Source organism: Falco naumanni, chromosome 1 (assembly GCF_017639655.2).
Source record: "Falco naumanni isolate bFalNau1 chromosome 1, bFalNau1.pat, whole genome shotgun sequence".
Lineage (NCBI taxonomy): Eukaryota > Metazoa > Chordata > Aves > Falconiformes > Falconidae > Falco > Falco naumanni.
This window is the reverse complement of record NC_054054.1, coordinates 25,844,640-25,857,391: the sequence shown is the minus strand read 5'-3', so window position 1 is coordinate 25,857,391 and position 12,752 is coordinate 25,844,640. Positions and strand designations below refer to the sequence as shown.

Here is a 12,752-nt window from a genome sequence, read left to right as displayed (position 1 = left end):
GGGTTATTTGCTCCCGTTCTGTCATGAGCATCTGAAACGCTTTGTTTGGATAATTCTTCTTCTGAGTAATTTACCCCTGTTGCTGCCTGAAAAAAACCCATAGTAGAATGGAGCAGGGCACAGAAAGATCCTGTGGGTATTACAGAGCCGGTACCAGTTAGTTGAAGTAAACTTGCCGCTCCCTCCCCGGTTTTCCTCGCAGGGGAGGCTGAGCAGCAGCGGCAGGGGCTGCAGGCAGAGCAGGGAGCTCAGCGGGGCGCAGCCAGGGTTAACGGGGAACACCAGCTCCCTCCTGGCCTCTGCAGCCAGCTCTTCCAAGCCTTCCCCAACCCTGTCCGCTGAGGTGACTTTCGATTCAACAGAAAAGCATGGAACGTCTCGGGCACATTCATTTTTACTCCCAACTAAGCTTATCTGCCAGTAAAACGAGGGATACAGTGTAGGAATTAGGGCAAGCTACTTACTTACCCAAGCAAGGTCAATTTAGGTCAGAGCTATCTCACACAGATGGCTAATTTCAATCACTTACACATACAACACAATTGTTCAATAAGCTCAAAATAAATAGTGTAAGTAATTAATTTAAAGCTGCCCTAATTGTTCCTCAATTTTCCCTATTAATTTAACCTATATCACTTCTCCTACCAAAGCTTCAAAGCTTTAACTTAACAGCCAATTAAAGCTTCTTTTAGTAAAAAAAAAAAAAAAAAAAAAAAAAAAAAGTGCTGTCAGCTCCAATTCCTTCTGACTGAACTCTTTGAAGCACTCGGGATTTCACTTAAATTGCACAGGGCTTAGAAACAAAGTGTTTTTTCCAGGTATAATATTCTCAGTGAGGTAATGATTCAATGGACAATTAAGACTAATTGAGGTTTTAACTTGGTAGCAACTTTCCAAGTGGTATTTGGCTTGACAAAAGCGAGTCAATACTCCAGCGAACAATAAATCCCTTCGTTTATCAGCGGGAGCTGGCAGGAACGTGACTTCCCCAGCTCACTTTCACTGCTGGCAGCGAGAGGCTCCTCGGACAGTCTGAGTTCCCTCACTTGAATTAACGTGGCAGCTACAGTCTTATTCCTTTAAAGGCATGTGTCTCCGTAAATGTATATTATCTCCCCCATTCCCCAAGTGAGCATTGCCAAGAGAAAAGCTATTTGTTAGGAAAAAAAGATTGCCACTCTGTAGATATCATTCTTGTTAGCTTGGTCCCAGTAGTCTGGTTCAGAGACTTCAGCTTCCAACTGCACTAGGTTGACCAAAACAGGACTGTTTCCTATTTTTAGCACAGCTGATACAGGTCAGCTGGAAACTGAACTGTTACTCCACCACGGAACAGAAACATCAACAGCCTATGAATTATTTCACTTTTGAGCAAGCTACCAGGAAACACCTTTGTGGCCTCTTAAGATCTTGTGTCTGGGAAACTGGTGCCTGAATTCTCAGTCCTCCTGTGACCCTTGTGAGACTCTCCAAGCCACCTCCTACGTATCGGCCAGTTTAGCTCTTCTCAGCACTTGCACCACTCCACAAGCTGTTTTCTACACCCATGCTTTCCTCTGTCCCTAACGCAACTCTGCCGACCGCAGAAGGCATATCCTGTGCTCCATACTAAATACACCCAGCAGTACGATCCAGGTCTCTCCTCTCCTGTCAGAAGAACTATGCCTTCACATCTTCTTTGGGCATGCATTTTCTCTGTGTATCTTTCCTAAACTTTTCTTATTGATTTCACTAATAGCAAGCTTGGGTAAAGGGAAAAAACAGAAAGAGAAGCCATATGGAACGGAAGAAAGTAAAATAGGAATGAACCATTCAGAGACATGCTTCAGACACATCCCCATAAGCTAAGAACACAAAGTTTCCTAAAGCTAAGCCTGCTGAATTACTGTCGTCAATAAGATTTCTCTGGGTAACTCTTCAAAGCCCTCTGGTACATGCAGGAGAAAAACGTACCCAGCACAAAGAACAGCTGAGAAAGAGGGAGAAGGCATGAGGAACTGTCAGCAGGTCTGCAGAGACAGGGGGAATACTGGTTTCAGAACACTGCCGTAAGAAATTTCAGTGAATGATTGATTAGTAGAAATATTTGAGAGCTCCTGTTGACCAAAACCAACGTAATTTGGGTAACCAAATGGTGTACTGTGGAAATTTTGGGGTGATGTAGCACAGCTGGTTACACTGAACACCTGGTCTTTACTGTCATTCTTGATTTTAAATGCCCATCACCCTGAATCTTTTACTTCACAACACAAATCTCTCTGTCATGGGAAAATCGTTCATACTTGTCACACCATCTCGGAGAAAGGCTTCCTCATTTTGTTCAACGAGACAAAAGACCTTCAAAGAATTCTGCATGGAGCGTTACTGGAGGGGAGGGGCAGGTGAACGAGGATTAACATTCAGCACACGTTTCCAACTTTGAAAACAAGAGCCAGATAATACCTAGTGAATTACTTCTCCCCCCCCCCCCCCCTTTTTTTTTAAATTAGGAAACAAAAGGAAAAAAATTAAAAGCAAGTGGAAAACAACCCACAACTTTTCCTATCTACATAAAGCAAATCCATTGGAAAAGTCTTCTTCACTACCAAGATTTACGTTGGTACTTCATAGAAGACACCAAAAAAACCCGAAAACGCTAATACTCGTCACCTGCATCAACCTGAGATTGCTGCTGCAAGGTGCAAGCACAACTCCCGCAAGCACCCACAGTCCTCGGCAATCTCTACCTCGACACGTCTGGCCCCGGTCTCCCGCTTTGAAGCGTTTGAACGCCGAGGTGCGCGCGGGAGGCACGGCGGTTTCCCCCACACGCCTTCCCCCCAAAGCTGCTCGGAGGTGCCGCCGCCTCCCCTGAGGGAACACCGGCTGTTGGGACAGGGGGCGGTCACCGGCGGCGGCTCCCCGCAGGCCCGTTACGAGCGCACACCCGGTAATTGCGATCCCCACGCCGTGACCGCCAGGCCGCCTGCACCCGGCCCCGGCACCCACGGCCATCGCCTCCGGGCCAGACCGCCGCTTGCTGGGCCCGGTTCCTTCGGCGGGCTTCGGGAAACGCCCGCCGGTACCTGCCCCGCTCCGGCCCGCAGCCGCCCGCCCCTCCGCCTGCATCCCTGCCGCGGGGAGGGCGCCGGCGCGGGGGAAAAGCCGGCGAGGGGACACGGCCGGGCTGCGGCCCCCGGCCGCGGCGAGGACACGGAGAGGACGGGGCGACCCGCGGCCCCGGCGACGGAGGGGACACGGAGATGACACGGAGCGGACGGGGCGGCGGGGCAGCGCGCCCCCGCGCGGCCGCCCGGTGCCCGCCCCGCGCAGGCGCGGCGCGGTGACGCCATCAGCTGGCGACGCGGCAGCGGCCGGGCCCCTCCAGCAGCGCTGGCAGGGCCCTGGGAGGCGGTGGGGCGGGCAGGGCCGGGCGGTAGGGCCCCGCCGGCGACCCGTGAGGAGCGGGGGGCGGCGGGGCGGTCCGATCCGATGCGGCGGCGGGGCGCTGAGGCGGCGCGGCGGGCAGGATGCACCAGAAGCTGCTGCGGAGCGCGCACTACATCGAGCTGGGGAGCTACCAGTACTGGCCCGTGCTGGTGCCCCGTGGCATCCGCCTCTACACCTACGAGCAGATCCCCGTCTTCTTGAAGGACAACCCTTACATCACCGACGGCTACCGGGCCTACCTGCCCTCCCGCCTCTGCCTCAAGAGGTGAGGGCAGCCCCTGCGCCGCCCCGGGCCCGGCGGGCCGAGCCCCGGTTCACCCCCGCCCCGTTGTGTCTCCTCGCAGCCTTTTCATCCTCTCCAACGAGACCGTCAACATCTGGAGCCACCTGCTCGGCTTCATCCTCTTCTTCACCCTGGGCATCTACGACCTGACGGCTGTCCTGCCGGCCGCCGGCGCCTCCCGAGAGGACTTCGTCATTTGCTCCGTCTGCCTCTTCTGCTTCCAGGTAGGGGCTGGGGGCCTGCCGAGGTGCAGGGGTCTGAGAGCAGCCCAGGGAGCTTTTGCCACCTTTGAGAAAGAGAGCGTTAAATCCTACTCACGCGTTGTGTGCGTAGGATTGCAGAGCGAGGTGGACCAAGGTCAGACCTGAGGAAGCATGTTTTAACTTGCTTTGCTTTTAAAGGTAACCGTCAAGCTCAGTGGTTGGCTTGATTTTGACCTGTTTAATATGTGGAGTCAACAGAGGAGGACTGAACGTAACTGGCACAGGAGAGAGTCAGTGAAAAACAGCTACACAGTCCAATGCCATATTTAACAGCTTCAGCTGGGCTTCAGGGTTCAGCAGTGTCTGATGTTGCTCCCAGACAGCATCAATTGCTGCTGGAAGGGGTCACCAACCCGAACATGAAAATCAGCCATGGCCTGGTGCTGGGCTGCAAAGGCAGTAGGGCCTGTAACTTAACTGTGAACTGCTTTAAACAAGAACTTCTGTGTCAGATGAAATCTGTTCTCGACAGCAGGCTCCAAGTGTGTCGTCATTTAGCTGCTGAAGCACACTGTGCCTAAAAAAGTGTGAAGAGCCAAAGTGTGCTGTTTGTATTCCCTGACAAGTGCGGGATGCCTTTGCATAGCTAGAAGTGGGGAAAACTCCCTTGCTGGCTTGGAAGGCACTGCTGCTGTGCTTTTCCTTACTCCTGCTGAGGGTTGCAGAGAAACACAAATATTTATCAGGGAAAAAAATTGACACCAGCCTAGAAGCAAATGAGCGACCTGTGCATAGGAATTCAATTTTGTGTGTGTTCCCTCAGTAAAGTAACGTGGGTGCTAGGCACTCAGGGCAGATTTGGGCTTTGGTTTCTGCTTGTGGTAGTTTGGCCGAGCAGAATTCCACCATCCCACTGTATTTGTGCAGACACAGCCTTGCTCCCTTGCGTGCTGGCCTCTCACTTGGCCTCATGGTCTAGGCCTCAACAGTCCGGTTGTCTTGGCTGTGCAACTGAGGGTTATCATGTCTTGCAAAATTTTCTGTTCCTTCTTCCATCTGCCAGGGAACCTTATGTTAATTTCTGTTGATTACTGGCAGGAATCATAATTGACTGCATGAGGTTGCACTGCAAAACATGCAGCAGGGTTAATTGCATGCTCTAAGCTTCGGAGTTTAAGCTTGCTCTACTCCCTGTTAATTTTTAAGAAATTAATGCATCCTTGTTTGAATGTTTGTATAGGTCTGTATGCTTTGCTCAGTAGGATATCATCTTTTCTGTTGTCACCGCTCAGAGAAGACCAGCCGGCGATGGATGGCATTAGATTATGCAGGAATTTCCATTGGTATCCTGGGCTGCTATGTGTCAGGCGTGTTTTATGCATTTTATTGCAATAATGTAAGTTTGAAGCACTTGTTCACGTCACGTTTAGTTCCTGCGGTCGTGTTGTTGTAGTTTCCACCCTGAAGGAAAGAGGTTCATAGGGGTTGTCCAAATAGAAAATGAGCTGGGAGACAGAGATGGAAACTGAAACAAGCTCCTTCTGACACCAGCAGAACTTTACTTGCTGAAGTGATAGGCAAATTGAGATTTTCCTGCCAAGCTGTCAATCGCAAAAGTGTCAAGAAAAATACTTACATTTATATGAAGGTGGGGTAAACTCTACAGGTCCTACCTTTGTCACATGCACGAGGCCGATTACGGGATGTGTCCCCATCACAAGTAATTCAAACTGTTTCCCACAAGGTAGTTTACATGAGGCAGAAACAAGCTCCTCTTCTCTTCATCTAGTAGAGGACAAGTAAAATCAGTTCCCTTTAAAGGCCCAGATTACATCCATGCCTACAATGGATACAGCGATCGGGGGAGTTGAACAAGTCTGCTGAGCCAGAAGTATATTGAAAATTTTTGGTCAAGGCACCACTCAGAATAAAAATGATGTTGTACTCCGTGTACCAGAGCGATAGGAGTCCCTTCCCCTCACTGTCAGTTGATAAATAGAAGTCCATTCACTCAAACCCCGTCATTTGCACTCGCAGCAGTGATGGGAGATTTGACGTATCGTTATGCTTAGTAGTGTAAACTTTCTACCCAGATTTTACTTTTACACTTGATGAGAAAGCTCACAAACTTGCTTTTGTTTCTTTTTTTTTATTATTTTCTCAGTACTGGCGTCAGGTATATTTAATCACTGTGCTGGCAATGATCTTGGCAGTATTTTTTGCTCAGATTCATCCCAGTTACCTCACACAACAGTGGCACAGGCTGCGCTCCATCATCTTTTGCTCAGTGTCTGGATATGGAATCATTCCCACCATCCACTGGGTTTGGCTCAACGGTGGCATAGGAGCATCTATTGTACAGGTAAAAGAAAACCAGAAGGAAATAAGTTTCCCTTTGGCTTTTCTCTTGTCATCTTCCTTCAGTCCTCCTACACTTCAGAAAATGAGGGGGAAACAGTGGGAATTAAAATTTCTTTAAGCACAGAATTCCTTCAGATGGCACGATCCAAATGCAAACACTTAGAAATTCATTGAGAATCAGTAAACAGGTTGAGTAGATTAAATCTGCTTTACTGATTTAAAACTGCATTGTGAGAAGGAAAAGTGGGTCCAGGTCTGACCGAGTATCTGCTGGGGAGGCAGAGTAGCCTGTGTAGGTGGCCCACGCCCTTGCTCACCCCAGGGCGAGGGTCGGAGAGAAGAGCCTGCGCAGTGGGAAGCAGTCTGTCAGGCTGCTCGAGTGCTCTGGGCTGTCCGCCTCCACAGCTTGAAAGGAAAGAGTGGAACCAGCAGACACTGACAGGATGGTTATTTGCTTCCTCTTCTGTTCCCTGGGTTGGCAGCAAAAATCAGTATTTGCCTACTCAGCCCTCTGTCTCTTACGCAACCCTTATTTAACATCGCTGTGAAGTTACTGAACTATTTTCCTGTTCTTGTCTTACCACTTAGAATTATGCTCTCCAAAACAAGCAGCACAGTACAGCTAAGACAGTAAAGTGTGGCCCAATAGGAACACCCCAGAAATCATTGCAATTACCCAGGGACCTAACTGTGCTAAAGAAAATGTTTCTTTTTCCATAGTGAGCAATAATGGTCTTAGATGGGCCCTGCTGGAGGACTGCCACCCAGGGTGATGGTTTAGCCCTGTCCAGAGTTGTCGTTGAACGTGGAAGTGCAACATGTGTGAATATATGTAGTCCTTAGACAAAGCACTTAACATTGGCCTTCTACAAATCGAATAAACAGTAGTTGTCCCCCAATGTCTTCCCCCATTTAGTTCCTTCTAGCAGGGCAGAATGGTGTGAGTGGTACGCACTGTGTTTCCACACCTCAGAAAAACGCTCCACTTCTGGTAACAAAAATGTTAAGGAAAACAAAAAGCATCTTGTGAATGGGTTGCTTGATTATTTACCATCCAGTCCGTAGTGCTTCTGTGGCCTTGGGTTCCAGCAACTGCAATCCCAAACGGTAAATGAGGTTTTGCACTGAAATCTCACTTATCCTGGTCATTCTGCATAAGATCTGGGTATTGGAAGATGGCCTTTTGCTGACAAATCTTACGCCTGCCGCAGGCTGTGCAGGAACACCAAGTAGTTTGTGTATTGAAGCAGAGAGGTTGAGATAAAACAAGTTTCTTGCCATTCAGATTTTCCTAAACTTTGCCATTCGGTTCCTCATTGGATTTTGTCCATAGATGACAAAGACAGTGAAGTAAGACTCAGTTTTGTCATGCTTTTTTGCTTTTTTCTTTTTTTAATCTTTAGGGACTTTTTTTTTCTTTTCTATTTTTACCTTCTAACAGAATAGGAGAGCTTCCTTTTCTTTTGCAGGAGTTTGCTCCGCGTGTAGTTGTCATGTACTTCATCGCTGCTGTAGCTTTTCTCTTCTATATTTCCAAAGTTCCAGAAAGATACTTCCCAGGTATGAAATTCTCTTCTGGGTGATTTTTTTCTGCAGTTAAGCTTCCTGCAGTGTCAGTCCTTGTGAGTCCTGAACTTCCTGTGAGAGAACAGGTTGACTATGTTCCCCGTGAAGTGTTCTCATGCAAGTGCTGTGTGTATTTGTATCAAAAGGTGGCAGACAACCTCTGACTGAGTTCGTTAAAGAACTTTCGCTGCCTCCCAGGATATGCAGTGTATACTTGAGCTTTGGAGGAGACTGATTGCATTGCACAAGTTACTGCTGAGTTTCACAGCTTAACCACCTGCCCTTTTCTTCCCGACAGGACAGCTGAACTACCTCGGCTCGAGTCATCAAGTATGGCATATCCTTGCAGTGGTGATGCTGTACTGGTGGCATCAATCCACCGTGTACATCATGCAATATCGACACAGCAAGCCCTGTCCTGAGTATAACACAGACTTGTGAGTGAAGGTATGGCTATTTTCATACTGGTGGGAATAGGATATTACAATAAGCATAGGGTTAAATAATCCTGGGTTTAACTTGCCGTCAGTTTCCATCAACCTTCCTAATTAGCTTCCCCTAAGAAAACACTGACTGCTGTAATACTTGCTGTAAATAAAAAACTAGTGATCTTGATGCCAGCACTCTGCTCATCTACACTGCTGTGTTGCATGAGGCTCAGCTCAGTGAAGCTGCGATGCCCTCAAGCAGAGTTTTAGAGCAGGCTGGACAGAGGTCTGCCAGATCCCTTTCAGCTCTGTTTCACAATTTTAATAGCCTCAAGCCGTCATTAGTATGTGTTCCCAAGTAGCCTTTTCCTCAGGCTTTTGTCAGCTTTTCAGCCTGCTAAACATTGATCTGTGTTTTTTTGGAAATCAGGTAAGAGCTGATGATTTCACATGCATAGTAAGCGAGTAAACTTGTTTCCCCACTGTATTTCAGAGGTGCTGTGATGAAATTTCTGATTTTGCGGGTCTGGACCTTACCTGACAAGCTGAGCTATGAAGTTAAGCACTGAGGCAGTTCCTTTTCTGAGTGCTGGACTGTTACCTGCTTACTGGGACAGTATGTTATTACGAGTTTTGAGAAAACCAACAGCATTGCCCAGGATCCGAGATGCATTCTTGATGTTCTGCCATCAAGTACAAATGGGTCTTCCTGGAGTGGGGCAATGGAAAGCTGGGCTGTAAAACTCAGCATTCCGATCACAGCAGTATTTTTTTTTTTCTTGGTAAACACTAACAACAAAAGTAAGTGCCCTTGCTGAGCTAGTGGGCCTGTATACCAGGTTTTTAGGTTTTGTGTAAGTGCATAATTAAGAAACCGCTCCTGACAGCGTGCTTGTAAAACCGTGGTAACTGTGGGACCTGGTCTTGGATCTAAATCACAGCGATTCAGTGTGCTGCGTCCTTCAGAGTCTTTGAATGACATGCTTACGCTTCAGCTTCGGTATGGTAACATGTAAAACCGCATTTTGTGGACTCTTGTACTTTTCTGGATGAGCTCTTTTCCTTTTTCTGGAAGATCACGTCATCCACCAGAGCTGTATCTTCATTTCAGATCTTAAAAGTTGCTTCCTCCAGTCTGGATAGCACCATTACTTCAAGAAATTTCTCTAGATCCCTTCAGTAATATGGAATTAGTATTCAAAAATGTTTCATGAGTAGTACTACGTTTGTTACTATCATGCAATGGGTAGAGATACTAAGAACTTTTTTTAGTTAAATTTGTTTATCAGGATGAAATTAACACACCCCGAGCAATGAACATGCCGGGGATTCAAGTCACTGAACTTTGGCTTTTTAACGTGCGACATATTATAATGTACTTGCAGACTTTGTTCCGGAAAATGACTTATTGCCATAAGCTTGCCACAGTAAAAAGGTTGCCTTGGGTTTTAGAATCTGCTGTGAAACCATCTCCTACAATTAATGCTAGGGAGATATGAAACGCACGGGTTATCAGATAGCTGTAGCACAGCATAATTAACCTCAATGGGTGCCAGTTGTTCAAACAGGATTGGAATTCTTTGCATTTCTGGGTTAGAATCAGCATTTTTAAGTGACTTCTGTGTAGCAGCTGTACTTGTGTTTACAGTTCAGTTGAGCAGCAGTAGCAAATGCTACTGCTTTGCACCATCAAGTGTTAGTCAGCATTAGCCATTGGGAGATTCCTCTGCTTGCCTCAAGATGCAGTTATGACTTAATCCCAAGTGACTAAAGCTTGGGAACAGAGCTGTTGAAGGACGCGATTACATTGGTATGGCTAGCGTTAGAAAGCAGAAGGTAGCCCAAGTATTTCTGCTTTGACTACAGGCTGTTCTGAGATTAGGAACTGTCCTCGCTGACCTTGCTACACTTCCCCTTGTTACCTGCAGCGTGGCCTTCGATAGTGCCCCAGCATCTTCTCGCATTTTTTGTGATCGTCTGACAACAGCCAGCTTCATACACACCAATAAGGGCCTTGTAAGATTTCAGACAAGTTGTCTTACACCTGAGGCCAAGGAGGAGACCGCCCTGCCTCACAGCAGGTAGGAGAACCTTGGGCGACCATGGTAAACACTGTGTAACACGTGGGAAGCCCTTAACAAACTGTTGGCCTTGTCTATGCTATGCCATTGGCTCTTCCCTCAGAGAGGGTTCTCACCCGATGGATTTTAGCTGATGCAGCGGGGGAGAGGCTGGCTTCCTGCAGTTCCCTCCATGGGGTGGGCAGGCTGCTCTTAGGTCCCCCCAAAGCTGTCTGCTGCCCGGGCTGAACGAGCCCAGCTCCCTCAGCCTTTCTCGTTAGGGCTGTGCCAAGGACATATGGACTAGCGACAGAAACCATCAGGCACCTGCACACTCATCGGGGGTGGAGAAGGCAGGACATGAACTTCTCTGCTGGTATGCTGGAGAGTAATGCTCACAGTGTTAAGTTCAGCAGGTTGTTATGGGATGGGGGTTTTTCAACTCCAGAGACAAGTGGCGGAAAGAATTGACTTTGCATTTAAGATTCAACTCCCAGACCTTTGAGCCTTTCAGTGTAGACACTGATTTTTTTTATTTTATTTATTTTTTTAAACTTGACAACCAAGCAAGTTTCAAGTGCACTAATTACTACTACTGAAGCCTGACAAGGAACCTGCAGCTTTAAAAACCTGTTTCCAGTGTTATGTGAACAATACTACTTGGAGAATGTGTGTGTATTGAAAGCATACTAATGTTATAGTTTGCTAATGTATTTTTTTTAATGTAAACTCTTAACTACTCTGGCATTTTTCACTGGATAAGGAAATTGACTGCAAAGCTGTACATTTTTATTACCCTGACAAAATTTATCAAAGCTGCATGGTGGTCTTTTATGTACATACTGAACCTGTAAATAAATCTCAGTTCATTGGATGTTTACTTGGACAGATACCATTCTTGCATCTCACATAGTGGAACAGCAGCTGTGAATTGCCCAGCCGCGCAACTTCTGTCACATCCCTTGCATTTTAAATGTACAGGGAGCAGCTGCCTCTTGACTTAACAAAACACAGCACGGATGGGCAGGGGCAGGTGTTGGAAACTGCACCACACCAGCACTGGGTAGTATATTTTACTATCAGTACTTTGTGTTCTAAACGTGTTTTTAGAGGAGCACCTCCACATGAATCTACTCATGAACTCAGCTTTGCAACCTCTCGCCTTTAGCCTCTAGATAAAAACAGGGCCAGGCCCTGTTTGTATCTTAAGAGCTCTGGCCTTCTCTGTTGCTGTGGCCTAAGCCAAAGAAGGACAGGTTGAGCCTGACTGCTTCAACTGAAACAACAGTTCTCTGTCCCACCTCAGTGTTGTAAAATGAACCGTTGCCCTAACAGAAGCAGTTCAGCCGCATGCAAAAACCAGTGATAAGAAATGAAGTGCTAGCAGTTACGCTGCACAAACAAAAGAAAAAAATGCAGCCAGAAGATTTTAACTGCTTTTGTACCCACAGAGGCTGAAAACAAACCGACCCTCCATCACAGATGGCACAGGCAGAGAAGCTCTGACGGTACATGTATCCTGCCTACGCGTGCAGCCTGCAGCAGGCATGCCTTTGCGCCTCCATTACCAGCGCCCGTGCTCATCCTGTCCCGCAGCACGTGGTGAGCGCTCACAGACCATTTATTACCAGTAGCCCTCAGGATTGCCCCAAGTCCTTTCCTGCTTGCACTCTGCCAGGCCTTTAAAGTACGGACAGCGTGCAGATTGAAAGACCTCATAATCCATGAAAAACTGTTTAAAGCAAGAATTTTAACAGCCACAGTTGTTCGTTTTCATTTTAAGCTGAAGCCTCCAGTTAAACTGTATTTCCTTGTGGATTTGCTTTTAACAAAATTAGATTGAAGCAGGCAATAGGCAGAGGCCAGAACAGGCAGGACATAAGCTACTATTTAGTAACTTGAGTCCAGCTGCTGCTCCATCTTTTCTTGACCATTTTTGTTCTTCAGCTTACTTAAGAGTAAAATCAATACCAGCAGCATTCAAAAAACCTGGTCTGGTAAGCAATTGCCTGAAGGGGGTCTAATCACATTAAAAATATGTCTAGAGGATTAGGTGCAGAACTATGTCCATGGAGGTAGCACTGGGAATTGTACTTAACATCTTGGCTATAGAAAAAGGGGCCACACTTCAGTTACCACCTAGGAACTGGAATGCATCCTTTCGAAACTGTTCTGCAGCAAGGCTTTCAAGAGTAGTACTGAACCTAAGGAACTGAAAATAGTGCATGATCAACTGGTTTTTAACAGGCTGGACAAAGACAGACGACTGGGCAGCAAGTACAAGTATTTCAAAACATTTTAAAGAGTGACAGGAGCCTACAGCTACACAAAGCAATTGGCAGGAGCAGCACTGCTTACAGTGAGTAAATTAAAGCCTAACTGTGAATACTTAATAATGCAATGTTTAAGGAGATCTGCAAAG

At 47.1% G+C, this 12,752-nt stretch overlaps 1 protein-coding gene across 2 annotated transcripts; it reads left to right on the top strand.

Annotated features, from left to right (window-relative positions):
* Positions 1-3,350: 3,350 nt before the first annotated feature.
* PAQR3 (progestin and adipoQ receptor family member 3) lies at positions 3,351-11,204 on the top strand. Of its 2 annotated transcripts, none has more exons than XM_040586915.1 (7): positions 3,351-3,694; positions 3,774-3,936; positions 5,156-5,311; positions 6,143-6,277; positions 7,746-7,836; positions 8,141-8,289; positions 8,764-11,204. In XM_040586915.1, exons 1-6 carry the CDS (start codon positions 3,510-3,512, stop codon positions 8,281-8,283), a joined length of 873 nt encoding a protein of 290 aa, XP_040442849.1. In that variant the 5' UTR covers positions 3,351-3,509; the 3' UTR covers positions 8,284-8,289; positions 8,764-11,204. The 2 variants fall into 2 exon arrangements, with proteins under 2 accessions (XP_040442849.1, XP_040442842.1); XM_040586908.1 differs by having other exon boundaries at positions 3,353-3,694; positions 6,080-6,277.
* The last annotated feature ends 1,548 nt before the right edge of the window (positions 11,205-12,752 follow it).

Bases quoted from the DNA above. Each gene is read 5' to 3' on its own strand.
- PAQR3 (XM_040586908.1), top strand. From the start codon at position 3,510: ATGCACCAGAAGCTGCTGCGGAGCGCGCACTACATCGAGCTGGGGAGC. The intron at 6,278-7,745 runs GTAAAAGAAAAC...TTTCTTTTGCAG, and splicing joins TAGGAGCATCTATTGTACAG to GAGTTTGCTCCGCGTGTAGT. The intron at 7,837-8,140 runs GTATGAAATTCT...TCTTCCCGACAG, and splicing joins TCCAGAAAGATACTTCCCAG to GACAGCTGAACTACCTCGGC.